This window comes from Acanthopagrus latus, chromosome 6 (genome assembly GCF_904848185.1).
Source record: "Acanthopagrus latus isolate v.2019 chromosome 6, fAcaLat1.1, whole genome shotgun sequence".
NCBI lineage: Eukaryota > Metazoa > Chordata > Actinopteri > Spariformes > Sparidae > Acanthopagrus > Acanthopagrus latus.
Genome location: NC_051044.1, coordinates 25289040 through 25316564, shown reverse-complemented (window position 1 = coordinate 25316564; position 27525 = coordinate 25289040). Strand labels below are relative to the sequence as shown.

The following is a 27525-nucleotide window of genomic DNA, read 5'->3' as shown; positions in this document are numbered from 1 at the left end:
CATGATGCTTGTTCAGCACATCCACCTCCGACTGTTTGAGGACTGGCTTCTGGGACATTTGAGCGAAGGAAGACCCTGCCCTCTCTGCTCTACACTCCCACACACATGAATAATGATAATCACAGGTTACAGTGTGTGTGTGTGTGTGTGTGAGTGTGTGTGTGTGTGCAGATTTGCACTTGCAACAAAGTGAGGATCTTTTTGGAAAGCGAGGACCTTTTAGGCCAGCCCTCAAAGCTTAAAGAATATTATGAATAGGTGTGAAGGGTTGGGTTATAATCAGCTCAAGGTTGGAGTTAGGGTGTGGCATTGAGCTGTGAAGGCTGAGGAAAGGGGAGAGGGTGTGTGTTCAACAGTCAGTATATAATCCCCAACACGTCACTGTTTGCATATGAACTTAAGAATTAAACAAAGCCTGCAGTGATTGGCCTTCGACCCACATTGCGATGTTTGCTAAACGGTCATCACTCTTCTAAATAGATTGGTGAGTAGATTATGTCCTTTCATTTTTTCTACATATGAATCCTTTGAATTAACATGCAATTAATGGTATCAGCGCCCTGCAGGTTCTGGTTGTGGCATCCTTAAATTTCCCCTGAGGCACCATTTTTCACTGCTGTCTGGATGCAGCTACGCACCTGTTCTGTCTTCAGAGCACCTTCAAGTAACCAACAACTGCTTTGTCGATTCTTAGAAACACATGAATACGTTTTATTCCTTTATTGTTAAAGCACAGACTTTTTATTAATTTTGAATAAGAGCTAGAAAACAGGATTTGCATTGGCAGGACAACGTGTTGCTTTCAGAAACAGGACATCTTAATGATCTGAAGCCCCCTACAGCCAAGTCACTCTTCATTCAATTATCATTTTCTTTTCCTTAGTTGTGTTAAAACTGTACAGACTTTTTTGTTCATCAACTGCACGACCTGTGAGCTCAGAAACAAAGAAACACATCTTGTCCTTCAAAATATGTCAAATCAGGAATGGAAGCAGGTGAGAATTAATAGGACATCTCATATTTACAGTTCGCTGTCCCCACCTCCAAAACACAAACAGAACCCGACCTGCAACTCATAAATCAGGGGAAAGTCTCAAAGCAGTGATAGAGCCAGTTTGTGGAAGACAGACGCAGCTGTGAGGCCTCTTTCAGCACCGCGCATCCCAAAGTCCATTAGTGTTCTGGCTGTCAGAGGAAGAGGTTGAAGGTGTGGAGGACATGCAGGACTTGGCCTAAAGACCCTCCAGGACTGATATCTGATTGAGAAGTTGTGTCAAAACTAATACGAAGTGACGAGAAGCTTTTAGATATGTTTTTTGAATGTATTTATTTTAATCTCTGTGTCATTTGTGTTTATTTTTTATTTATTTTGTTATTATTTCTATTTTTTTCTTGAGTATCAAACGTGTTAATATGTATGTACATTTATTATGTCAAAATGCAGTACAAAATATTGATGAAAAGGAAAGCAGTGAGGCGAGCACTATGATGATCGCACCAGGCCCAGTGTTCTGGTGTTTCGGCTGCTTGTACAGTATGGCTCCGCGGAGCAGCTACACCCAGTCACACTGATGTTGTAAACACCATATTCTCCCTCCCTCTTCAAAACAAGTCTGGATGTGAGAGTGGGGGTGTAAACACTTGGCTCTTTCACCAGGCCAGCTGTGTACCCTGTGGGGAAAAATCACTAAATTAGATGGTTGTTTTTTTAAAAAAAAAATGTTTGCTCTAATATATCACATATAACAACTGTTTCTACTACATGAGGGATTCAGTTTCCATTGTCCTCTGATGTCCCCCAGCAGTTTGAACGAGAAAGGCCCTCCATAAGCTGTCTTCAATGTCGTGTCTATCACAACTTGCGTGGACAAATTCTGACTTTAACAAATTTGTGCTCAGAATTCAAGATAAGTGAGCTTCATAGTCTTAAATGTTGAAGTTAAACTTTCGCAAGTTCTTCCCACAAAACTGAACCAGTCAACCCCTTTTTCCTACTTTGACATTATCTTTTTCAGTGGAAATGCTTCTGTGGAAACCTGATACGATCTCATTCACCAGCCATGCAGCGTGAGTCAGCACAAATCAACTAGTTCATTCCTGTGTCTGAAGCAAAAACAGAAGAGAAGCAACTATATCTGTTGTTCAGTGAACACAGAAACATCAACTGTAAGGTATGTCTTTTAAATAACCAGCAACTGCTTTGTTGATTCTTAGAAACACATGAATACATTTTATTCCTTTATTGTTAAAACACAGAAATTGTGTGTGAGATTTATTTTGAATAAGAGCTAGAAAACAGGATTTGCATTGGCAGGACAACGTGTTGCTTTCAGAAACAGGACATCTTAATGATCTGAAGCCCCCTACAGCCAAGTCACTCTTCATTCAATTATCATTTTCTTTTCCTTGGTTGTGTTAAAACTGTACAGACTTTTTTGTTCATCAACTGCACGACCTGTGAGCTCAGAAACAAAGAAACACATCTTGTCCTTCAAAATATGTCAAATCAGGAATGGAAGCAGGTGAGAATTAATAGGACATCTCATATTTACAGTTCGCTGTCCCCACCTCCAAAACACAAACAGAACCCGACCTGCAACTCATAAATCAGGGGAAAGTCTGGAAGCAGTGATAGAGCCAGTTTGTGGAAGACAGACGCAGCTGTGAGGCCTCTTTCAGCACCGCGCATCCCAAAGTCCACTCTTTGTCCTCAGCTAAGTCGTCAGGTGTACATCCTACGAAGATGATGACGGAGTCTGACATTTCATCTTCTCTCTCTCTGGGAGTGCAGCTCTTCGCTTGACCGTGCCGGTGTGTGTTTCCTCATCGTCCGACCTGACCACCGGGGTGTCTCCTCCGTTGGCGTTGGTGTTCTGGCTGTCGGAGGAAGAGGTTGAAGATGTGGAGGACATGCGGGACTTGGCCTCAAGACCCTCCAGGACATGTCGGAAGAGCCCGTTACTGATGACTTCCTCATTGTTGTTGTTTCCTTGGACTGTGAGTCAGATAGAGACACATTGTTAGGGATGAAACTGGCCGATTGGTGTGCCTTGTGATCTCTGTTCTTTCTGGTTTTCCTACCTGGTAGTGGGGAGGTCAGCACCCCGTCTTCCCCAGAGCTGAAGAAGACATCCAAAGTCTCCTGATCAGAGATGTCAATTAGCTCCATTTGGTCCAGCAAGTCCACGTTCACCTCCATGGACGAGATGCTGCCAATTGGAGCTGCAGGACAGGGAAAGCGGGGAAAATGATGTGCATCTGTGTGTGAGCGTGTATTCATGTGGGAATACATGTGCTACCAGCCCAACTCACGTCTCTTGTAGTCTCGGATACAAAGGTGTGCCGAGGATAGGTAGACGTCCACGTCGTGCTGGAACACCTCTTCGAAGAAACGCTGCCTCTCTCTCAGCTTCAGCTGCTGTGCCACGTCCACATCTGGGAGCCTCTGGCTGCGCTCAGCCTCCGCTAGTGATAATAACAGAAGAGGTAAGAGTTAGATACCAGCACCGGTGAAATGTTATATGTAATACCGGCAGTTTCAAGGTCAGGGAGCATGAAAGTCTGCTATCCAATCAAACAGAGAGGATTTCACAGAGTATTTCCGCCACTCTGGGGACAGGCCCTACATGCAGCTGTTGACAAATCCGTTTGTGACAAATACGAAGGGGACGCATTTTACAGTCACACAAATGTTGTCGACCAGAAGGGGGCGACAGTGAGCTGTTAGTGACAGATCAAAGGAGCTGGAATGTGCTTTTTATGGACTGCTGAAACACAACAAGAAGACATAATGAAAAATCAATCACGTATATCACAATTAATATGACCTGTGAACAGTGGCTTCCAATTGCCCCTGAACTTTCGGTCCCACGCTTTATGATTCATTTCACTGATACCCCACTTTTTCTGACAAAAGCAGGCACACAGTTTCTTTTGTGGCTTATTAAAGAGACTATCCAACCAGCCACACTGCTCATTTACTAAATCAGCCCTCATCCGCAGATTGATCTGCAAAAGCGAGCTGTCAGGCCCTTCACTAAGTTAATCTTGTTTGAGATACCATGCGATCCCATTTTCCCCCTCATCAGCATCACTGTAATAAAGCTGAGTGCAAGTCCAGCGTGTGTGTGAGTGGAGGGGCGATCTGCAGCAGTGTGACTGCAGGAGGAGCGAGGAGAGCTGGACCCAGTACTGCAAACGCCTCTGACTACGGCCACCGCTGAGAGGGAACTGGACAAGAACAGACAAAGTCAGACCTCTAAGCACTTCCTTCCAGATCAGTAAATCAAAAGAAAAACAACAAACAGGCGTAAAAGGACATTTGACACACTAAACCGCTTCCTTGATGAGAGGTATGTTAAACACCCACAAGAGTTCCTCCCCATTCATTTTCAGTCAGGCACAAGCAAATCTCTTCTCAAGGCGTCTCATGGGTCTGTTCTGTTACAGTGAACACCCATGAAGGGGAAGCTGGAGTGAGCAGCCCCTTAGCTTAGCTTAGCACAAACACTGAAGACAGAGGGAAGTAGCTAGCCTAGTTCTATCAGCTTAGCAGCGAGGCTAAAGCCCTCTGGGTACAGCTTTTTGTTTTTGTACGAGTTAAATGAATGAGGTGTTGCGCTTTAACCAGTGAGGTTTAAAGCTTCTCGTAGGTCGACAGAGACAACGCAGCTGCTTCATCTGTTTCCAGTCTCTGTGCTAAATCTGAGCTAACTGTGTCCTCCTTTAGCCTCATTACCTTCCAGACACACATGAGAGTGGTACTAATCATCTAAGTGAACTGTTGATTTAAACTGATTTTATAGACAAGAAATATCTTTCGGCATTCTGCTCTTAGTATAGATCCCTGCTGGAAAATCCATAGGAGCACAGACCAGCACCTAAACCAGCACCAGAACACAACATATGCTGGTTTTTGTTTTTTTTCCAACAGGGCTGAAAAACACTGTAGTCCTTTAGGAAGAGGTGCGTTTTCACTTGTTCTCCATTTACATCCATGACGCACAGTGCAGTCAACTACTGCAACCTGCCAACAGGGATTGAGCTAATTGGACAGGGCTTTAAGGCCATGTCTAAACTTGGAATAATGTCAAGATTATCTAGCCTATGTTGGGGGCAGCAGTCACAGCAGCTCTATAAATACACCAGCGGACGTTTAAGCTCAGGATGTTTACAGAACCACGTAGAGAACAGATTCCAGGGCTACTTTGTCGCCCATTACAATGGACAAGAGACTCCCACTGGCAGAACCTGTCACATAATGATCTACTGCCATGACTTAATATCTGCTGCAGTGAGGATAAAGCTGCACGCTGTGAATCCAGAAATGTAGATGTTGCCTGTGAGCAGCAACGGGCTGCCGTCCTCAGATTGCTGCATCAGCTCAGTCCTCCCCGCGAGTCGTGCCCAGGCGCATGTCTGTGGCGACAGAAGGACACCCGCCTGTCACTGCAGCTCTGCTCAGCCCTGTTTGACATCCTGCCTCCCGGGGACAAGGACCTCACAGCCTCTGTGCTCAGATAGGCCAACAAATTTGGAGGGAAGAGGACAACTCACAGCTCAGGGCCGGATCGGCTGACAGAACCTATGGGCATACTGTATGTGTGCAGACCCCTGAAAAACAAACGGGCGTCCCCGTAGACTGAAAGCGCAAAGGTCTGCGAGCAAACTGACAGCCCAAAATGATGAGCTGACAGTTTCTGCCCTGACACAGTGACCATACTGTTACTGTGTGTGTTTGAGCTGAAATAAACGATGGACGATCAACAAGGCATTCCTGTGTTTTACAGTGCAGAAGCAGATTGCAGCATGTTTCGATTCACTTCTAACTATAGTGCGTACATTACCCACAAAGCATCATGATACATGATAAGACACAACATTTCTACAGTATGAGTCATACCAATTTCAGATCCCATGTTTATGAGCTGACTTTGATGTAAAGAGGTGTTACAGAGAGCGTTTCAGCCTTTGAAAAACGAGACCTCTTGATACCTTGCAGGAGTCATTTTCTAGCTGGATATGTGGCGACGGAACCAGGTAAGTCAAAACGCGATGTTTCCCTAACCCTGACAGAGTGGTTTTGAACCATTTTCAAACTTGTAATCTTGGGCGCCAACAGACTCAGCTGACATCGCAGGAGGAGGCGATGTCCGTGATTACAAGTCTGACAGCGCAGCCGGCAAGGGTCCTGCTCTGAAAGCTGCAATCTTCCCAAAAGAAAAGTGATGCCCTCAGATGGCAGGACGATGATCACAAGTTGTTTATCCTGCGCCAGTCATCTTTACGGCATTTTGTCTTTGCAGCACTCCTGTCTCTGTGTGGACGTCTGAGGTTGTGAGTTCGCGATGTGCTCTTCTGCTCCTCGCACGGTTACACAATCGGGAACACTGTCGTCGAGGGGAGCGGCGCTGACAGAGCAGGATGTCGGTGAGAATCAGGGGCCGGCCGTTTGACGTGTGTTTGGATGAAAAGGGGCTCCTTGTTTTCACGTGGCTGGCCAAGGACATGATGTCAAACAAAACACTGGCTCTGTAACGGATGAGCGACTGTCCTTTTCTTTTCTCTCAAAAGAAGAGCAAGCAGGACTCAGTGCGTGCGTGCTGCAGCTGTCTCCAGGAAAACGATGCCTTCCATTACAGACTACAGGTTTCAACAAACTGCTTAGTCTTGATTTTTTTTTTCTTTCCCACTCAGTTAAACACTGATCGATCACAGCATTGATTGTTTCTACTTAAAGGCCGAGGCCCGTGGAGAGCTGGAGGTTAGCTACAGATGTATATCCTCACATCGATTTCGCTCCCTTATCCAGGTCTGTTTTCCAGTGAATCGCCTTGATCGATACGTCTTCCCTGGCCGCGGTCGACCCCTGCGACCTCTGATTAGTACAACGGCTCACACGGGAAAATCGTCTGTCACGCCAAAACCCTGGCCACAGTGTCCACATGAGATCACATGACCGGTCTGCTGCAGCCCCGCCACAACCCAAAGGCTATAGTTTCATACCACAAGACGTCTGGAGGGCCTGTGGCTGCTCCTGAGAGAGGACTGAGACAAACAACCTGCAGGCTGGAGTTGACCTCGTATTCTGTCTCTCTTTGTTTACCTCTGCCTTTTTTTCTCTCTCTCTCTCTCTGTCTTTTCTCTATCTGTCAGTCCTTGTCTTTTCTTTGTCTTTCACCCATCTCGACTCAATGTCTTTTTTTTTTAAATCTGTGTCTCTGTTGGTTTTTGTCTTTTTTTTGTTCGTCTCTCTGTCTTTTTCTGCCTGGCCCTGTCTTTTTATGTCTTTCATTCCTTCTGTCTCTCACTTTCTGTCTTTTTCATGGGTCTTTCTGTCTTTACAACCATTTTGTCCATCACTCTTCCTTCCTTCTGTCTTTCATTCCATCTCTCTCTGTCTCTTTTCTGCTTTCTACATCTGTCTTAGTCTTGGTTTTCCCCTTCTTTCTGTCAGTCTATCTTTTTTCTCTTCTTTCTGTCTCCCTGTCTGTCTTTCTTTCTTTCTGTTTCATCTCTTGTGTCTCTCATCCTCTGTCTCTTTTTTTCGCTTTCTCTTTATCTTTCTTTCATTCTTACTGCCTGCCTGTCTGTCGCTCTCTGTCTCCCCCTCTGTCTGCCCCCCTCCTTCCTCTCTGCCTCCCCCTCCTTCCTTCCTCTGAGCGTTCGGGGACTTGAGAAAGAAAAGGTCATAGATCAGGGCTCGGGACCAGCTGGACAGGCAGAATGACTGGAACAGACAGAGAGATAGAGACTGACAGAGTGGACCGGACGTGTGTTCATGCCACTCTGCCTCCCCACATAAAGACAAACCATGATCCTCCGCTCAGGGGGCGGAGAGAGAAAGGGCCCATTCAGAGGCGCACAAAAGCAGAGACGTAGGGGAATGAGACTGGCCTGACTGACTCCTTAGACATGATGCCATTCACAGGAAATCAGTTTGGAAGTAGCAGAGGGTGAATACACCTAAACCTCAGCCTTCAGAGTTACGTCCTTCACCAACCACGAGAGGTTAAACTCCTCTTTTCCTGCGCATAAAGCTGTGTCATGACAGACTTCTCAGAAGACCCGGGCACAGCTGGCAGCAGTTCTAATGAATTATCCCCACATGACGATACAGAGAAAGCTTCTTTGTCCTCACTTGGACGCGTTTTCTGTTGTACAAACCATAGATGCAAAGAATCAGGTCACTCTCTCTTTAGTCACTGAATCTTATTTGCCTCCTTACACAGTCATATTTCAAGGACGCGACCTTAGAAAGCTGGTTTAGAAGCACCAGCACAGGCAACACACTGATCTGGAGGCTAAATGAAGCAGTAGGAGGACTGTGTGTCACCCACAGGCTGCCATTAGGCCATCACTGTACTAAATGACAGCGTGAGCTCACTGGCAGATTCCCCTGCGATGGGGACGGGGAAGGTCAGGGCAGACCAGAGCAGAGGAAACTGCCTCTCCAGATGATCCTGTTGTTTTAACACTTGTCGGTTGAGGGAGCAGCTCGGGCTGTAACCCCTCAGTAAACAGTAGTTTAACAGAAACCCCAGTGGGCGCCGTTGTTTCCTCCTCTGGTCTGATTATAGAGCAGTTTGCCAAACTCTCAGTTTGAGGCTATTTATCCAAGCCAAGGCTTTTCTGCGAAAGTGGCTTCCTTATACAAATGTATGACATCATCCCTGTTTAACTGGCTGTGGTGATGGTACATACCATGTGTTGCCTCAGCCTTCCCACCATTAGACTGAAATAGCAGACTGCCAAGAGAAAGCAAAACAACTCAACTGTCCCAACTCACTGCTTTTACTTCCCTGTGTAAGAGCCTCAGTATGGAGGACAAAACATGCCTTATTCTTCCATTAACAAATACAGGGGTGAATGCTGAAAAACATGCATGAATCAGTAAATAAACATGGCAATAAATGGAGAGAAAAAAATACTTAAGTAAGTGCTAAATTAATGTTCAGAAATAAATGATTAAAAGGGCTGTAAATAAACATATTAATCCAGTAATTACCGGCAACAACATATCTAAAAGAATGAAACATCTACAGAGCTTGTAGTTTCCTTAGTGTTATCATGTTTGGGAATCAATAATTGTTTTTATTTGTATTTATATTTGTGTTTGTGTTTCGTCGGCATCAAGAGCCTTGGTAGTTGCCAGTTAACTTTAGCTAACATTAGCAATGTTCATTTTTGCTAGCTAGTGTTAGCATTATTAGCTAGTGCACAAACTTGCAACAACTTGATGGGGCAGATAGTTGGAACAACAACATTTCAGTTTTTCATTAGTATCTGCACTTGAACAAGCCATGTTTTGTGTTCTTTATTTACTGTCTCTCATCTACACTAGCCATGTTTAGAATGACAAGTGAATTTTAAGCAAACTTTAAGTTCACAAATTATATATATATATGTGTGTGTGTGTGTGTGTGTGTGTGTGTGTGTGTGTGTGTGTGTGTGTGTGTGTGTATAAAATGGGAAACAAATGTGAATCTGGTGCGTTTCCATTACCTGTTTTGAGCAAATGAACTAGGCTACGTAAAGCGTAATGATGCGGTGTAGGCTACATGTCTAAATCACGTGTGGATGTGGAAGGTCTTCAAGGAATTTCTTTCCATAGGGCAAGCTGTAATCGTTCCTGCATGTCAGGGAGCACAGGCCACGCTGCATGCTGTCCAGAGAGGCCGAAGAAATGCAATGATTATGACGCACGCAGCGAGGGCGATAAGACGACGATGCAGACAGCAGAAACAGCTGATCAGACACGCGACTTGAATGTCAGCTCTGAGTTTTTCGGCTCATCTGCTCCCATCAAACATTTTGCGCGCTGACTCGGATTTGCACAAGACAAGAACCACCTCAAGTGAGCGTACAAACTCTTTATGCCAATTAGAGTCCTGCTTTTCATATTTTGCCATAGCCATAACATTTCTAATGTAATATTCTTCAGAATGCTTTGCAGAAACATGGTTACTGTGTGGTTGCACACTGAATAGACGAGGCATGACCGGCGGCTGGCACTGAGAAAGGCGAACTTCTAACCGCTGGGGCAGGCCTGAGCTCTGAGGTGACACTTGTTTGGGCTGAGGCCACTGCGAATAGACTGGCCGCCCTTTCCACCCAGACACTCTGTGTCAGAGAAGAGAGATTTTATTTCACATGGACGGATTCCCAACTGCGACAAGAGGACGAGCGCGAGGGGGTGCAGAAGAAGGCAGTGAGTTGCTGTAAACACAGAGAGGCAGCACGGAGAGTGTGGGAGGAAAGGTCAGGCAGGACAGGAACACTTGCAAAAAAAAAAAAAAAAAAAAGAAGGCTTAAAACGAGGAGGAGGATGTCTTCAAAAAAATCTGGAGTATGAAGGGAGGGAGAGGTTAGCCAAAGTGAGTCAACACAAGGGTGTGGGTTGTAGGGATGGAGAGCACAGAGAGAAGGAATTCTGCACAAGCCTCATTAGTTAAAGAGGAAGTCTTGTTATTTTCACGAGTCTCTTCCGTACCTTCAAGCGCAGCGCTGACCCCAGCAGCAGCAGCAGCAGTGGGCTGTTAACAGTCTACAGCTGGTCATTAGCGGATCTCTCTCTTTGCCACAGTAATTAACAGTGCCTCGGTGGTCATGAAGAATGCTGGAGCCACTGGTTGGCTACAGGTTGAAGATTCATCCTGCGCTTACAGCAAGACGCAGAGCTGCTAGTATAACTGAGTGTTCTAATTTATCACGGCATAAAAAAGATGATGTTGAGCGCTTCGACACGTCCTGGTCAGCACATCCGGAGAGCTCCCGGTGAAGGTACCCCCACTGTTTTAACAGCTTTCTGTTTTCTAATGACTGCAGTTTCAAAAGGCACAGCACCGCTCGCTCGTGTCTTTTTCTTCTTTCCTCAGAAGAGACAGCGCTTTGAGCCAAAGTGGAACAGACAGGTGGCCACGCTTGTAAAATGGACAATAATATCTTTGGAGACCGCTCAGGCTCACACTTTTATTTTTGGTCCCACTCGCTCGCTATTTTCTCTCCAAAAAGGCTGCCTTTTACTGGGCTCCAGTTGCAAGGACAGTAAATTATTAATGCAGGCTGTTGGTGTGTGTTTGCGTGTCTGTCTGGTCTGTATTTCAGTGCGTGCATGTGTGTGTGTTTTCTTCTGCATATTAGATCTGGCTGTTTTTCTTTTTTCTTTTTTTTCAGGGACAAAGGAGTGTCCAGCACCATCGGCCCAGTCCGTCCGGACAACAATGACATCAGTGTTAACTCCCTCCTTCTTCCCGTCATGCCTGGATTACACCCAGAATGACAATAGGGCTGTTTGTAGGTCAGTGTCTTGTCCCACTGCCCTCCATCAGCCCACAAACAGACTGTCATGAGTTCTCATCGACACAACAGGCTCACCGGCTGACAAAGTCCCAACATAGCCATGCTTTTTTTCCTCCATGACTAATCCGCTTACCCAGAATGGCTACAAATGAACAGGCAAATGAGTTATTAAGTGTTATTAAAGAAATCCAACCAGCCAATAAAGCTCAAATCTCTGCGGGAGCTTTGGAATGGCTGCATCAGTAATCATCAGTGCACCTGGAGTGGCTGTCAACACAATGACAATACAAATCCCATTTTTACCAGATCGTGTTATCAGATAATTAAATCTGCAGTCACACTAAAACACATCTAATTATCTAGCGAAGGTTTACCATATCCTTTAACAAGACAGCGTGGCAGACAGAGACATCATTAAACCCTCACATGCAGTCTCTTCAGCATTCACCCTCTGTTCTTCCTGGGAAAGCTGCGCTGCCTCTCCACATATTTGGTGAGGAGGTTTAGATGCTTTGTCCCCTCAGCTGGGAGAACCGTAGGAATGTTTGGTTAAACTCAGCACACTCTCCCAGACGGTTCTGCTCTGTTTGTGGAGGCTGATGCAGGGTGGCCTGCCGACGCTCCACTACAAGACTAAACACAGTTTTATCGCGGCTCATTGTGGCTCTGACAGGGCAGAAAAATTCAATTATTACTCCATCTTAATACAATATGCATGTGATTAATTTGTCAGATTGCAGTATTTAAACCGTGCTACAGCTGAACTCTGTTTTGTCGTACATTTGTGTGGGACTTCTGAGAAAACCCCCAACTTCCTGCTTTTGGGTTTATCTTATTGTTAAAATGTAATTATTTTTCGTGCATTTCTTAATTGACTTTCTCTGCAGAACCTTTATTTTCTTTATCAAAAGTGAAGGCAACATATTGCTTTACCGCACTGTAATTATACTAAGACTATTATCTGTTATTTGGTTGGGTTTTATTCTTCTTTAATAGATTTCTTTTGCCTCTGGACGGGGTTTTCTGAATTATCCTCGCACACCCGCTCACGTGTTTTCACTTCGGTTAATTAGACCCCTGCTCGGGTGGAAGTCGGGCAGAGCTGTAGTGAAAATCCATGAGGTCATCGAACTGATGGAACCAATGAAAAATACTTCAGACAGATCTAAGCACGAGGCTAGAACATGGTAGAAATGCTGAACTCAGGATCAGTAACTTCATTAAACCAACTTTAATGACTTGCTTTTCTCTGAACTCATCCCTTCTCAGCTTTTTTTTTCTTTATTACTTTGCGCTGCTCACTTAAGCTGTTCTTGGTCTCTATCACCTCCTAAGGTAAAAATCCCTTTCCATGCAAAATGTTCTGCTATGCGTTCACCACCTAGTTGCTAAACCTAGTTCTGTCCTCGTCCGACATTTGATGTTGGGCAGGTGTGTGCGAGTGAAGCCAAACAGTGACGTTAACACTGAAACAATGACCTGGAAATCATTCCAACACTCGCGCAGAGCTGAGAGCGACTGCAGAGCCTGGCTTTGAATTCTCTACACGCCCCCTCTTTGACATGCATACAGTCATTTTAATCATTAAGTAATTGCTGTTAATATGAGCTAATAATAGTCAGAGGAATAACACATTCCTCCCTCACAGCGAACCCCACTTCATTAACTGAAGAAACAGGTGTATTTGTGCTACATGGTTAACGTTCTGGATGAGTGCTCGGGTGATGGATCGCTGTTGTCTCTCTGTGTGTGGGGCTCTGTAACACTCAGTGTTAGCCTGCAGGCCTGCGCTCTGTGTGTACCCACAGGATTCAGCTCAACGGTGAGGAGATGGATTTGCTAGAGAACTAATGAGAGGAGCTGGTCTGTGTCCCCAGGGCAGCACAGCTCACACTCGATAGATGGGAACCTTATTCAGCCGTCCACGTAACGGCTGTTCATTACAATCACACGCAAACACGTTTAACCAACTTAAAGTGCAGACGTGCCGAGAGGCTTTTGTTTATAATGCAATAATCTGTGTGTTTGCACCATGTGGTGGGCTGGTTCACACGTTGGTAAGAAACGATGCTGTCAGTACTCCTGCTGTTTCTGAGAGAGCCTTGTGCTTCTTTGGACAACAGGGATTGAATTGCTGCAAATGTTTATTTTTGTGCCTTTAGCGCAAAATGACATTATTCATCGATATTTTACCAGTTTACCCTGAACCCCCCCAAAAAAGTCCAACATGTCTATTATACTAGTCCGTCATTATTTATCAGTCAAATCTTTGAACGCAGAGTGTGACCAACACTGTGTGACACCAGATAAACCGCCCACTGGTTCAACCCAACTCAAGTGAATTTGGTTCTGTAGAACAGCTGCACTGAGCAGCTCTGGTAAAGGGGTGGTAACCAGAATTCCAGATATGTTAGTTAAGTTAAATGTTGTGATTTAAGATCAGTGGCTCTGAATAAAGGTCCAGCGTGTAGGATTTGGAGAGGATCTATTGGTAGAAATGTAATACAAAAGTCGTATTTACGTTGTCATTAGAAACTAGAATCATTGTGTTTCCATTTCCTCAGAATGAGCCTTTCATATCCACGGAGGGAAGCGGCTCCCCTTCCACAGAGTCCGCCATATTGCACTGCTGTGTCATACAGCAGCTCACACAGGACAAACAAAGCACCGTCTCCAGAGGACCTTTCTTGTATTTTTGTAGTGGCCTCTGTAGTTTCTCCTACACACTTGTGTGTTTAGTCGGTTGCTGATTTCGAGTAAATGCACAACCTGCATGGCTACATCGAAAGCCTTGTTGCCTTTTTTCCCATCTATTTCTCTCGCTTTCCTCCGTCTCTTGCATGGGAATTTGATGTCCCAGTTCTTGATCCACACAACACCATGGAATAACTGGAGCCGTGGGACATGACTCATCGTTCTGTCACCAGACTACTGTGACTGATAATCATATTGTCTCCAGCGGTTACATAATGTCTCTCTGTATCAGCTGGACGTGGAGGCAACTTGACACTAACAAGTTCACCACAGTCACATTCTAAGTTATTACATCAAAGTTGTGTTTGCAGCTTGTGTCCGCGGCCCTGAAGAAGACAAATGATTTGTTATAGCAAGATTAAATGTACTGAGTATGAAAAACGCAGGAGTTGGCATATAAAATATCAACCAAGTTAAAGTTTCCACCTGAGAAAAGCTGCTGTTTCCTGTAGCAAAAGTAACCACCAAGAGCTAGAGATTAGGAGAATCCAGATTAAAGTCTGATTGTGACTAAATCCTGCGCTTTCTTCTCCAATGCTGATGAATGTATTTCTGTTTTATGTCTTTTAAGCAACAAAGCCGAACAGATAACAGCCCCATCTACAACGATGTAACACTTCATTGCAAGTGCTGCAGTCCTGCATTCAAAACCTTATGAAAGTGAATACATTATATGCTGACTGTACTTGGTACCAAAAAAAAAAAAGAAAAGGTGAAAGCACGTATTCTGTGGTGGGATGTTCAAAGCTTTACAACTAACTATAAATTCTTAACAACATTAGTTTTCTTTTCAATGCCTGGACTTAAGGATGGTGTTATGGCTGGTGATGTCACAGTGGGCCTCGCAGACCCAGCTCAGGAAAAGAAACACAGCCTGAGCTCTCCATGAAGACGAGGAAAAGACTCCACATGAATCTGAGAACTATCAAGAAGAGACTCAGGAGGAAACACTTGAAAGGTGAAGACACTTTGGCTTCACTTTCCAACTGCAAAGTAGAGTCTTAAACCTCGAACAGCCGTCTTAAAATGCTGTTTGGGGTTCAGCACTGTTCTATATGACTTATCCCCGCAAGTGTACAAGGACAACTGCATGTCTTCGAGTAACTCTGTGTTCCTGAGTCTATCTTGGCACTAGAGGAGTTTTTCTAGACCGCTTTTTTCTTCCTTTACTTCTTGTTGATCCGGCTCTTGAGATCTTCTAGCTGGGTCTTCCTCCTTCCACTCCTCCTCCTCTTTTTCCTTGAGAGTTTTCTTGAGACTGTCAGTGGCTTGAAGGATGGCTTGAGTCTTCACAAATAAAAGATCATCTTCCAGCGCTTTAGCTTTATTGCCAGCCTTGAACACTGCTGTGTCTTTGTCTTTGAGTAGTTGCCTCAGTGTTGTGGTCAGCCAGGACTTCTGATCGCATTGCCTTCACCTTCATCTTCTTCCAGTGGACTGGAAGGTCCTTGATGTTATTGATCTTGTTAAGTACGTAACTCAAGTTACATCATGAATGTGATGTAAATTTACTACGTTAGTGGATTAAAAGTGAAAGTCCTGTGCTTGTTTAAGCCAAGCATCCACTCCCCCCCTTTGTGGAGGTGCTACTCCGCCGGACTTGCTTCTTTGCTGCTGTGATAACTACTGTGACCTCTCTCTCTCTCTCTCTCTCTCTCACACACACACACACACACACACACACACACACACACACACACAATATGGTTCTTCAGCGTACCCACTTTGGTCCCGTTTGTATCAGCTCTAGCTCACACATTAAGCTCCGACACACAGAACGCTGAGCAGCAGAGCAGAGATGCTGAATGTATTCCTCGGAGTGTGATTAATTAAAGGTACACACTGTGCATGATATGGATCTCCACCCCTCTAATTTTGCTCATTAAGCAGAAGTTACTCCTCAGTCTTAACTGGGTCATGTCCAAGGGGACCAGACTCAGAATACATGGAGAAAAGAAACAATTTGTTCCGTAACGCGCAGATCTCAACAGCTGGTCAGTCCTTCACTCCACAGCACAGCGACGTGCCGCTCTCTGGCACATTCCCGCGATAATCCGAACGTGACAGAGCGGACCGCGGAGGGACCGAGGCTGTGGGGCAGAGCAACAGATGGGGGACGTCTTCTCTGGAGTCCCAGCCCTGATCCTTTTTAGCCTCATGAAATCACACGCTGATCTCACTGGGACTAATTCAATTTCAGGTCTGTAAAGTCCTATCTAGGTTGGTGTGTCTGTGAAGCGAAGCTGCAGACCCCGCTGCACCAGTCAGCCGACACTGATGAGATCTGCAGCCTCAATCCCATTAGAAATAAGAGATCTTTGTCTGGAGCTCTGCACTGGCCCCAATCCAAGCCTGCATCAGTGTGTGTGTGTGTGTGTGTGTGTGTGTGTGTGTGTGTGTGTGTGTGTGTGTGTGTGTGTGTGTGTGTGAATGCATCCCCGTTCCTGTGCAAAGAAAGTGTGACCTATTCACTTGGTATTAACGGACATTACTCAGGCTGATGATTCAACATTCCTGTCGGATTCTTCTGAGCTGGCACTGCACTCAGACCAGTCACTTCAGGCAACATGAGCATTTCCTATTTAACACACCGGCTCAGCTGTCACACGGTCTTCAACATTATGTCTTTTTTACACACACACACACATAAACACACAGCTTGTGCCTCATAGTAATAAAGCTGAGAGTTAAGTGTCCATCCATAGATTACATATGGTCAGTTATGCATTTATGACCTAAATTTGACAGCGTTAAGTGTAATATAGATAAACAAATCGAAACACACTGATTAAACAAACTTTTCACAACTGAACTTACCACAATATAATTATGCTTTCATTTGTTTATTTGTGGTGGACCCTGCCATCTTTCTATCTTCAAACAGTGTTCTGGGGACATTATCTTTCCCTGAGAACAGCTTGTTTATTTAGTCACGGAGAATATGAATATGTCTGAATTTATATTCTTACCTGACTTATATAGTAAATACCAACATTCTGAGTTGAATTTCTTCTCCCACTCTACACAGTGCCCCTTTAAAGGTTCAGCCTGTGTGTGTGTGTGTGTGTGTGCTGTACTTCTCTCAACCACATAAGGAGAATAATTTCCTCCTCTATAATGTCCTGCCCTAAATCCAGAAATACAAACTGAGTTAATGGGGCAAACTTGTGACTATATCTCTGATTCTGAAGATGAGTGCCTGGAAAATGTTTAGAAGTTGGAAGAGTGACTCACAGGGCAGGCGTTTGCTGTGAAGGTTGGCCGACGAGGAGCTCATGCTGCAGCCGGAGAGTCGTAGGATTCAGAGATGATGGGTGTGTGCCGGCCGTCAGCCCTGTGAGAGTTCAGCTGAGGGGCTGCCGATCATCTCCCAACTCCTCTGCTCGAAAGTGACTGATGCTGGCTGGCCCGCTTCCCTCTCCTCTCTTCCTTCAGTGCACTCTGAGCCACTTGGATGAGGCGAGAACAAGTTTGTGGCTCCGTGGAGGCGACCGGCTGACCAATGACAGGGAGGAGGGAGGAGCCGAGGGAGAGAGTGAGGAAGGGATTGAGAGGAGGGAAGGAGGGATTTTTATGTAACGGAGTGGAAACTACCAAGGAGAGATAAGCACATGCCTTTGTTATTTTTGTCTTCTTAAGCCCCCTCCCTCCTCCGCTCTCCTCCGCCCTCCCCCACCCTCCCCCACCCTCACCATCCCTTCCATCTCTTGTTCCCTGTCTCTCTTTTGTTGTTAGAGTTTTAAACGCTCTCTCATTTAGGTCACCTTCAGGGTCAAGCGATGTCAGCAACTGTTACATGAACGTATCACCTTCACTTCTAGCTATTATAACAGCTAATAATCAGTTCTTTAAGATTATTATTATCAAATTTGGACACAGTGTGCCACTCGCTGTTGAATACAAATAGATTTCCTGTTCAAACAAAAAGAAAGTAGAATTGTTAGGTGTCTTTTACATGAACATCCTACACAAAACATTTCACAAAAACCATTACAGGTTAATCAACTGATGGGCAATGAATCAGTAACTACTCAGATAACCGATAATCAGCGAGAAGTCTCTGGCTCCAGCCTGATCCAGTGAGGATTTGCAGCTCCTCACTGTTTTATATCATTATAAATTGCATGTCTCTTGATTTCTGGCTTCACAACTTCAACACCATAACAATATTACATTTACTGAAAAAAAGTACCTTTACATGTCAGTCAGCTGTTTTCATTTGTTTGTTATCACTTCTTATTTTAACAAATTATGTTTTTAAAAATCTATAGTAATAAAATCAGACATTTAAAATTGGTGGGGACATGTCTCCGGTGTCCCCAGTGCAAATGACACCTTTGCAGAACAAACAATTAATTGATCCATTGAGAAAATAATCAGCACATTAATCCATGATGAAAATAATAGTTGTAGCCCAATTTCACATTTCTCATTGCTTTTACTTGTGCCAGAAAACTTTGGTTCTTACCCTTTTCTAGGCCATGTAGAAACTGATTTGTACAGTTTCAGTAAAACGCTTTAGATCCCAATTGTAACAACGTCATACTCGTGTAAAAGTACTGATTTTGACTTAAAATGTTACCTTGGTAAAAGTTAGTCACCTAAATGAACAATACTCCAGTAAAGGTCTTAAAGTATCTGCTGTTAAATGTACTTCGGGATCAAAAGTACATTACTGGCAATACATGTACTAAGTATCAAAAGTAAGTATAAGTAAAAGTAAATTGTACACATATTTGCATGTATGTTTTATATGATGTGGATTATCTGATTTATCTGATTGCTGATCAAATAAATTCATTTAAAAAATGTGCTGCTTTGGCTTGGATGCAGCATGAAATCTCTAAAGTAACAAGTAGCTAAAGCAATCTACTAGATTTATTGGAGTAAAAATACTGTATTTGCCTCAATATAGTGAAGTGGAAGTATAAAGCGATGGAAATAGATATATTTAGTTCACAAGTGCCTCAAATATTGAATCAAATATCTTGAGTCAAATATTCAATCAAATATCAATCAAATATTGGGGAGCTTGATTGTTCTCAAGTCTTCTGGGTTTTTGTTTTATGCACAACATGCAAGTTTGAATCTAGACAGGACACCTTTGACATTGACTTTCCAATAAAGAGAAAGAAAAACAAGTATTTGCTTCCAGAAACTTTCACCATCATTTAGATTCCTTTTATAGTAATCAGAGTCAGGGAGGGAAGACAACAGTGTAATATCTGACAATGTGTGTGCTGGACACCACCTAGTGGACAACACAAGATACTTGCACTTCTTCTAATTTGAGCTTGCTGATTACACAATATTTGCATGGAGAGGCTTCACAAAGCAGCATTACATCATCACCTTTATCCAAAACACCGCATCTGCGTTTAAGCCAGACTTTAAAGAGCGCCTTGCTTCAGTTGCAGCCAGGAAGAGACGCTGCTGTGAGTCCTTACAAGAGTAACTGTTTGCTGTTTGTTAGTGAGAGGAAGGACAAAGTGAGCTCAATTTGACATCTGCCACAACTTTGATCAAATGTATTTCATTCTATTTAGATGATCCTTATTGTAGAGTGATTAAAAAAAAACATGGGGCATAGTTCTTCACATGAGGCAACAACTTTTAAACACACAGTCATGTGCTTATCTCAACAAGTGCATGTGCATGGAAACTTTCACTACTGAAACTCACACTATGTTTTCTGTGCCACTGAAAAATAAAACTTCAAACACAGGCTGTAATTTAGCAGTTGGGAAGTGGTGGGAGTGACTGGCGATTTCTATCAATAAAAACACTTTGTAAATGTCAGCGGTTACTGTGGTTAAGCCTGAATGTGTGGCAAAGACTGCAATGCAGCGTCTTACCATGCCGTGAACTCTCAACAGTGTGTGTTTGTGTGTGTGTGTGTGTGTGTGTGTGTGTGTGTGTGTGTGTGTGTGTGTGTGTGTGTGTGTGTGTGTGTGTGTGCGTGCACACTTCTGTGTGTTTGTGTGTGTGTGTGCATCAGAGGACAGAGAGAAAACAGAGTGATAGATACACAGAGAGAGAGAGAGTGGGCAGAGGAAGCATGATGTGACTCAAAGTGAGAAATCCTCTTCACCTTAAACTAAATTCTGCGTGGGCTTTCTCATGACTGGGGGTTCACCTGCTGAGGCCCTGCAAAATCAATAGCTGAGACCTGGGCTTGCTGTGCTGCTGAGGCAGCCACGCAGCAAAGGCCAAAGTCCTCTTTCTTGTGTTTTAAAATGAGATGTAAGGGGGAGGCAAGCGAGCCAGCAAGAAGAAAGTGAGGGGAAGCATATAAGAGGCGCGCAGGCAGGCGGCAGGGCGTGGGTGAGGGGACATTGCTTATGCCGTCTGCACAGCTGTGAAAGGCCTCTCTCTCTCTCTCTCTCTCTCTCTCTCTCTCTCTCTCTGCACAGGATTGGCTTCAGTGTTTAATGCTGACCTCTGAACGCTTTCGTTTAAAGCAATTACTGCCATTTCAAAGCATTCGTACAGTTTGCCGTCTGGCTCATTGTGGATCAAACATTAGAAGTCTGTAGCTTCCCATTGAGGTGAGAAAAGCAGGAAGTGAGAAACGGCAGTAACAACTTATCGGGCTGCAGATGTGATATAAGATTTTCTGCCTTTTGCTGGTGTGTGTGTGTGAGTGTGTGTGTCCAGGCGAGTCTAAAGCAACGGTTTCCCGCCCTCACTACACCAGGCAGAGCGCCAAAGCCATCAGGCAGTCATACGCCTACCATCAGCTGAGGAGTTGCACAGCAGTCTCATTTCTAATTATACACCCGACAACAGAGAGAGCCACGGAGCGATGGAGAGAGTGGAACATGGAGAGAGAGGAAGAGGAGTGTGATTACAAATGGAAGAGAGGCTGAGAGTGCTACTCAGCGGCAAACACAGGGTGAATAAGTTCATATGGGAGCGATCGAGAGAGAGAGAAAAGAAAGAAAGTACGAGAGGGAGTGAGGGAGAAACATCAAATCAGTCTGAGAAAGGTTAACAGGACTGACTGACTAAGTAGAGTGGGAGTGTAAAAGCGAGTAGGAGGGAAGAGAGAGAGAGAAAGAGAGAGAGAGAGAGAGAGGAAGAGGAGAAGAGAAAAGGAGGAGAGCGTGTCTGATAGACAGTCTGCTGAGCTTGTCTGGATGCTTCTCATCACTCTCTGCTCTGGTTCGCCTTCACACCTGCAGCCGGGGAGGACGACACGAAGCCAGACAGGTGTGCGTGACTGCATGTCTGAAGATGGATGCACAGAGAGGATGGAGGAACATGTGAGTAAGTCTCTGAGAAAGCAGCTTTTTCTTGATTTTAGCAGCATGTTCTTGTCTTTTTTTTTTTTTTCACGAGAGCCATCTATGACATGCATTAGTCTAACTCTGAATGCACTGGTTGGTATTCTGCGTTGAAAGTTAAATTTGGATGTATTGCGCCACAGCTTCATAGATAGAATAATCAAGCAGCTACTGTATATGCAATATTGCCACTACTGATATGCAAATACTCCTGAGTGCAGATTATCTTTATCATGAGAGCACCAAACAGACCAAACACTGCTGCGCACATATTCCATTTCCCTGTAGTGAAGTGCTCGCCTCATAAGGTTATTCAGCCTGGATGACATTACAGTACGGGCCTGTTTAGGTCATGATCTGATCGTACCTGTGTGTCGCTCCCTGCCCACACATCTGAGCCATTTAAATAAATTTACATTTACACTGCGGGCACGCAGCAGACAAATACTTATCTATTTATGTCTCCTGGTATAATGCTCGCACAGGAATGTCAGTGTGAGGGTGTTTCTGATCCCACACATAATAGAGAATCAGCTCATATCAGACACATGCCTGTGAGGCACAGTGAAAGAGGTCCATTCAGCAGTGGTGCTCTGCTATGATGATGACATAATACAGGGCACTGGGATGAGCTTTGCATTGAAAGGCTGTAAAAGTCTTTCCCTCCACTATGTGTACATAATGCGTTTGCAGAATAGGTGGGAAAATGTCTGTGTGTGTGTGTGTGTGTGTGTGGCCACAAATTGCCTCTATTTAGCCCCCCCTCACCAAAGTGAACTGACTCACCGCTGTAAAGAGGGCGATGGGGTTTCAGTGTTGTTGGCGATGACTGCAGTCGTGTGAGAAAGATGCAGTTTTGTTTTGCTTCTATTTGACAAAGTCAGCATACAAATTTAAGAATGGGTTGAAAGATAACATCATCCTTGTGATCAGCTTTACACCCGTCCCCACCCTTTTACACTGCACTGTCCTCACTACGCTCACTCCTTCACCATCCACACCGCACGCTACTTCCTTACTAGAACAATTTTTCAAATGAGTCAATTGGCAGTTAAAAACCTTAATTTTGAAGCTGATATTGAAGTTATTGATGGTGTGTAAAGGGTTTACTTACAAGCAATGATCTCCCCGGGTGGCATATTCGGAATGGAGGCGGAAAACTTCTGTCACTTATCAAGAAATCCTTGAAAACATAGACAGTGACAGGGAGACAAGGTCTGAATTGAGCTTCTACTGATTTTCTTGACGTCTTTTTTGCGAGGACATACAGTGCACCAATATTTGTTTCTTCTACTTCTCAGATCGTGACAACCTTGGACCTAACTCTCTCCATCGCTTGCCAAGAGACTGGAGTCTCTGTCACATGATTGCAACACCTCCTCATCTTCTGCAGGAGGGCATGCAGTGCCAGCGTGAGTGACAGGCAGCGTAAGCCAATGAGCCTCACACCGAACCCAGCTCTCGTCCCAGACCGGGACAACCTCCCACTCAAAAAGAGGGACCAAAGACCGAGCTCACCACCACCACCACCACAGCACCAGCAGCAGCAGCAGCAACAGCAGCAGCAGGGTGATGCTGTGACGTTCAAGGCGCCCTACCCTTACAAGAGCCATAGCGAGTTTAAGACAAAACACACAGGTCCTTTCCAGCCCGTACCCAAACGGGTTCCTGCACTGTACCAGCCCTGGACTCACACATCCAGCAGGTCCAAACCTCAGGTCGTCTCTGCGTTCAGGGAGCATCATGGCTGGGCAGAGTGGAGAGAGTTCAACCCCCTGCACCCTGGATGGGACTTTTCTCACCACTATCAGCACCATGGCCACCTGTCTGGAACACCTGCGCTCCACCCAGGACACCCGCACCACCCTTCCAGATTCAGCACCGTCTCCCTGGTCAATGAGGGTTTCCAAAGGGTGGGTGGAGGCTACGGCTGGGAGCAGCTCAAGACATTAAGGGACAGAAGTTTGATCACAGAGAGGCAGAGCAATTGCAGGAATAAAGGACCATATGTGAGGAGAAGGGACAGAAAGGTTGAGTATTATCCCAGGGTTGAAAAAGCAAGTCCTCCATCGTTGAGCAAATGCCTACCTCACTCTCCACATGTGGACGTTACACTGCAACATGATGTGTTGCATAAATCAACCAAGGCTGTCAAACATCCTGCTTCTGGACATTCCTTCATAAGAGTTTCCCCTGATGCTAACGTAAACAACACATGCACCTCCATGAGGGAGGACACATCAAAATCCTCCACCCTCACTCCTTCCTCCTCTTCCTCCCCCAACCATTTCCCCTGGCTGCTCCCGCACTTCGTGGCAGGTTCTCTGATCGAGCTCAGAGACGGGCGGCTGAGGAGGGTGGAGCACCTGCAGACGGAGGACTTCCTGCTGGGATCACTGGCCTGTCCGGACCTGCGCCTCAGCTGCTGCACGGTGCAGAGCATCTCTCCCTCAGCAGCCTCCTCCTCCATCTCACGTCTCCTCATCCTGCTCCACGACCAGCAGACACAGGTGAAGAGAAATCCCTTTGTTGTATCAACCATTCACAGCAGAGCCTACACAAGCAGCTGGCATTATTCTTCTCTTGTAGTATACTGCATCTGCCAAGTGCTGTGTTCTGGTCATATGGGAGATGCTGTATACATACTACTGCATGAATGGGGTTAAGATATATAGTACAAATATTTAATGAGAAAATGCCTCAAGTCAGGTTCTTACTATAGCAAGTTAAAGGAAAGGCAGATGATTTCATGTATATTTCTATTGTGAACAAATAGAATGATGCTAATCAGCTCACCCTGTTCCGTCCTGTTTTGTAATATCAAATTGTACCTGAAAATTATCACGTCTCCATATCTCATATACACCAGCATCAGGCCCAAAATCAAAAAAGAAAAAAAAAATTGATGGCATTTTATATTGGTAATTCTTTTGCAGGGCCTTATTTGTGGTTTCCTTTAAAATGATTTTAAAAAAATTCTCGATGACTCATCCTGCACCCAGGGGCATTTACCAATTTTCTCACCACACAAACATTTTCTAAATTTGTATGAAGCTGCTTCGGGTTTATTTTTAAAAAAAGGTGTTTCCATAATGGAATGTTTTGGGGGCTGGAGCCTCACGGATACAAAAATATGAGTTTAACTTACCTTCTCTAACTTCATTAGACAACTGTACTTATAACTTAAAACTACAAAAACACAACTTGCAAACTTTATTTTCTGATTTGGGTAAAACTGGACCAAATTTGATGGAGAATTATTATTATTATTATCATTATTATTATTATTATTTTCCAGTTGCTTTGCCTAAAACCTGGGCAGAAAGTAAAAAGTAAAAGAGCTGACTAGCCAGCTTCCAATAGACAACTCCTGCCCTGGTCTGCAAGCATCCTCCTTAGAACGACTAGTCTAGATATACTATCAAGTTGCAATTATTCAGGGAGAGACACCTGTAGCTTTGTTGATATAGTAACAGCTAACCAACTGCCGCTAAATGTAGCTACCTTCAGCTCGTAAATTAGTTAGCTCGGTCAGCCAGGCGGCTAGGTTAGCGGTCCTTGTAACTTACCTGGGTCCTGCCTGGTTCCATTGCCGGCTTACGTGGCTCCTGTTCTGGTGCCCATTCCGGTACTGCTCTCTTCAGTATTCCCACCGGGTCCTGTACTCTCCACCAGGTGGTCCAAATCTCCTGGGGCTAGCTGTGTAAACAACAATGACAGTCTAGCTAATCTAAGCTAATTGGACTGCTAGCTGCATGGCTGACTGAGCTTACTAGCTAACGAGGGCTAAAGTTAGCAGCAGTAGCTGGCAAATCCAATAATGCAGTGATGTTACATTTGCTGACAATCAGATTTTTCACTTGGAGAGGGCTTTTCTTTTTATTGGTGTGCCCTAAATCGACTCCTCCTCTGTGAACAGTGAGAATAGTACTTGTTCAGTATTAAGGATTTAGGAGATCTACTGGAAGAAAGGGAATATAATATTTGTAATAACGTATCAGCGTATCAGCGTCCATTCTAGAGCAACTGGCAGCTATATGCAGGGTTTAGGTGTAATGCCCAGCAACAGAAGACACTGATGGAGGCTCCTCAAGGTTAACGTAACTGCTGTCGCATCAGTTATATCAGAACTGAAGAGTTTATTTTTATTGAAAGTAGAGCAAAGAAAGGCACTGAAGGTTTCTCTTGCTCTTTTTTCCTCTCTCAACTGGCTTCGGTAAGAGTTTGATACACCACCTGGCGCTCTCCTACTACCGTTCTGATTGGTTGAAGTCAGCCTGTGACAGACGGTAACAGACAGATGGTTTGTCCAATCACCTGCCAAGTATTTTTTGAAAGCGCCTGCTCTTTTCCAAACTGTTTCCAGTGGCTCCTTTCCAGGTAGTTCTGTGTAACAAACCATCTGGCATGCCGGGTTTACCTTCAACCAGTTTGTCAGGGGTATCAGCGTGAACTGTCCATATTGTTGATCAATACATGTCTGCATTTATCAAAGGTCTGTATTAGATGTATTGAATGCTTCAGGTAAGTGCATACAAAAAAAGGCTGGACTGATGCTCTCACTGTGATGCTACTATTAACATGAATGAGCTGTAGAAAAATACCTCCCCCCTTTGAACAAGTGTGTAAGCTGCATATCTGTGTCTAATCTTCCTCTACATATGCAACACCCCCCCAGGAATTGGTGGATGTCTATGTGGAGTACCCGTTCTTTGTGCGTGGGCAGGGCTGGTCCTCCTGCAGCCCTCAGAGGACTGCCCGTCTCTGTGGACTCCAGTGCCGCCAGCTCAGTGTGGGGGACGTCTGCCTGGCTCTCACCCCTGTCACAGCCCCCCTGCCGCCGCCGTCAGCCACCGCGGAGCCAAAAACTTCCCCCAGGAAGTCAGGAGGAGGGTGTGAGTCCCTAAAGGCAGAACAGCCCCAGGCTCCCCCAGGGCCAGAAAGACCGGACGGGGGGCAGAAGAAGGAGAAAGAGGTGGCCCGGAGGAGACACTACTCAGCCCCGGAGCTGAGAGGTCCAGGGACTAACTGCATGTAGTGGGGAGGGTCGGGAAGCAAGTCAAGTCTCTTTTAAGCTCTGCTATATTCAGCCTATACTGTCTTTCTACCTCCTGAATCATATTTCTGTGTTTGACATTTTTAATTGTTTCCAAGGAGTAAAAGCTAAAGAACGACTCTCAGGAGCCCTTAGAGGTAAACCTGCATTAGCGTATATGTTGAGGTAAGTCAGGGATCAAACAGCGACTCGAATTAAACCTTACATTTTTCTGTGAGCCTGATCAGAATCTATCATGACGCAGACTCCTGATCTTATTCATGTGGGAGAGGTGCACACCAGGGGGCTGATAAGGAAGGTCTTTTAGGTTCAAAGAATACTCTCGGTTTGGGTTTGAACAGTTTGAGCCTTCGTATTATTTTTAGCATTCCTTGACAAAATCGGCCCACGTTCCCCGAGAAGCACAGAAAAATACACCCTCAGGTTTTTTTCACCGCTCATCATATCGTTTATCTCTCTTCCTCCTAATATTAGGTAAGACATTCTTTATGACGAAGAACGATAGATTTCATTGACAGTAACTTTACTGGTGAAACGGTCGTGCGTTTGAGCATAAATTTTCACACTGACAATCAACACCACTTTTTTTCTCGGTAGGATATGTTTTACGCTTCTACCTCTATTTTCTATTTAAGGCGACAGATGCATATAATCTGTGTCTTTTAACAGCGTGGGCTGTGTTGTAATATGCTATGTTGGAAGCTCCCGGCTTTCTCTCGGTGAATGTCAGCGTGAATGCCCGTATCTGCGTGGTTGTTCCGGTATATAACCGCTCTGCTTTTGTACTGACGCTCCCTTTTTAAATGTCTGTCCCTTTTGTTAAGCGTTGAGATGCTTGTGCTGTTTCAGAGTGCAGTAAAAGCGCAGTCCGTGCACAGCGCCACACGCCTGCACTGCGATGTGATTTCCACAGTTCTCACTGGGACAGAGTCAGCTATCACAGCCGGGGCAGAGAAGGTGCTGTACGAACAGACTGGGTTCTTTCTCACTGTTGAATAAATGTCATGTGAAAACGTTTCAGCAGATTTTTCTTTTCTTCTCCAAAACCCATTAATCACTGACGAAACATGACAAAACATGAATGCCACAGGAAATTGTCGAGGTCACATGAGTTAAAGAAAAACGCCC

At 44.8% G+C, this 27525-nt stretch overlaps 2 protein-coding genes across 5 annotated transcripts; one reads left to right on the top strand and one right to left on the bottom strand.

Moving 5' to 3' along the window:
- Positions 1–1323: 1323 nt before the first annotated feature.
- LOC119021696 (dysbindin-like) lies at positions 1324–25582 on the bottom strand. Of its 3 annotated transcripts, XM_037102126.1 has the most exons (6): positions 24911–25582; positions 22456–22524; positions 17290–17550; positions 3313–3465; positions 3082–3222; positions 1324–2995 (listed from the first exon to the last, which is right to left on the bottom strand). In XM_037102126.1, the coding sequence occupies exons 3-6, from the start codon at positions 17330–17332 to the stop codon at positions 2736–2738; spliced, it is 597 nt and encodes a 198-aa protein (XP_036958021.1). In that variant the 5' UTR covers positions 17333–17550; positions 22456–22524; positions 24911–25582; the 3' UTR covers positions 1324–2735. The 3 variants fall into 3 exon arrangements, with proteins under 3 accessions (XP_036958021.1, XP_036958022.1, XP_036958020.1); XM_037102127.1 differs by lacking the exon at positions 22456–22524; XM_037102125.1 differs by lacking the exons at positions 22456–22524; positions 24911–25582 and adding an exon at positions 19408–19520.
- On the top strand, positions 21188–27414 carry LOC119021694. 2 transcript variants are annotated; one of them, XM_037102123.1, is made up of 3 exons: positions 21188–21320; positions 22643–23851; positions 26020–27414. In XM_037102123.1, the coding sequence occupies exons 2-3, from the start codon at positions 22778–22780 to the stop codon at positions 26377–26379; spliced, it is 1434 nt and encodes a 477-aa protein (XP_036958018.1). In that variant the 5' UTR covers positions 21188–21320; positions 22643–22777; the 3' UTR covers positions 26380–27414. The 2 variants fall into 2 exon arrangements, with proteins under 2 accessions (XP_036958018.1, XP_036958019.1); XM_037102124.1 differs by having other exon boundaries at positions 21194–21324.
- Positions 27415–27525: the final 111 nt, after the last annotated feature.

Excerpts from the sequence above, each read along its gene's own strand:
- LOC119021696 (XM_037102126.1), bottom strand. The coding sequence starts at position 17,332 with ATGAGCTCCTCGTCGGCCAACCTTCACAGCAAACGCCTGCCCT. Across the intron at positions 3,466-17,289 it reads TCACAGCAAACGCCTGCCCT|CGGAGGCTGAGCGCAGCCAG; the intron begins GTGAGTCACTCT and ends TATTATCACTAG. Across the intron at positions 3,223-3,312 it reads TATCCGAGACTACAAGAGAC|CTCCAATTGGCAGCATCTCG; the intron begins GTGAGTTGGGCT and ends CCTGTCCTGCAG.
- LOC119021694 (XM_037102123.1), top strand. The coding sequence starts at position 22,778 with ATGAGCCTCACACCGAACCCAGCTCTCGTCCCAGACCGGGACAACCTC. Across the intron at positions 23,852-26,019 it reads TCCACGACCAGCAGACACAG|GAATTGGTGGATGTCTATGT; the intron begins GTGAAGAGAAAT and ends ACACCCCCCCAG.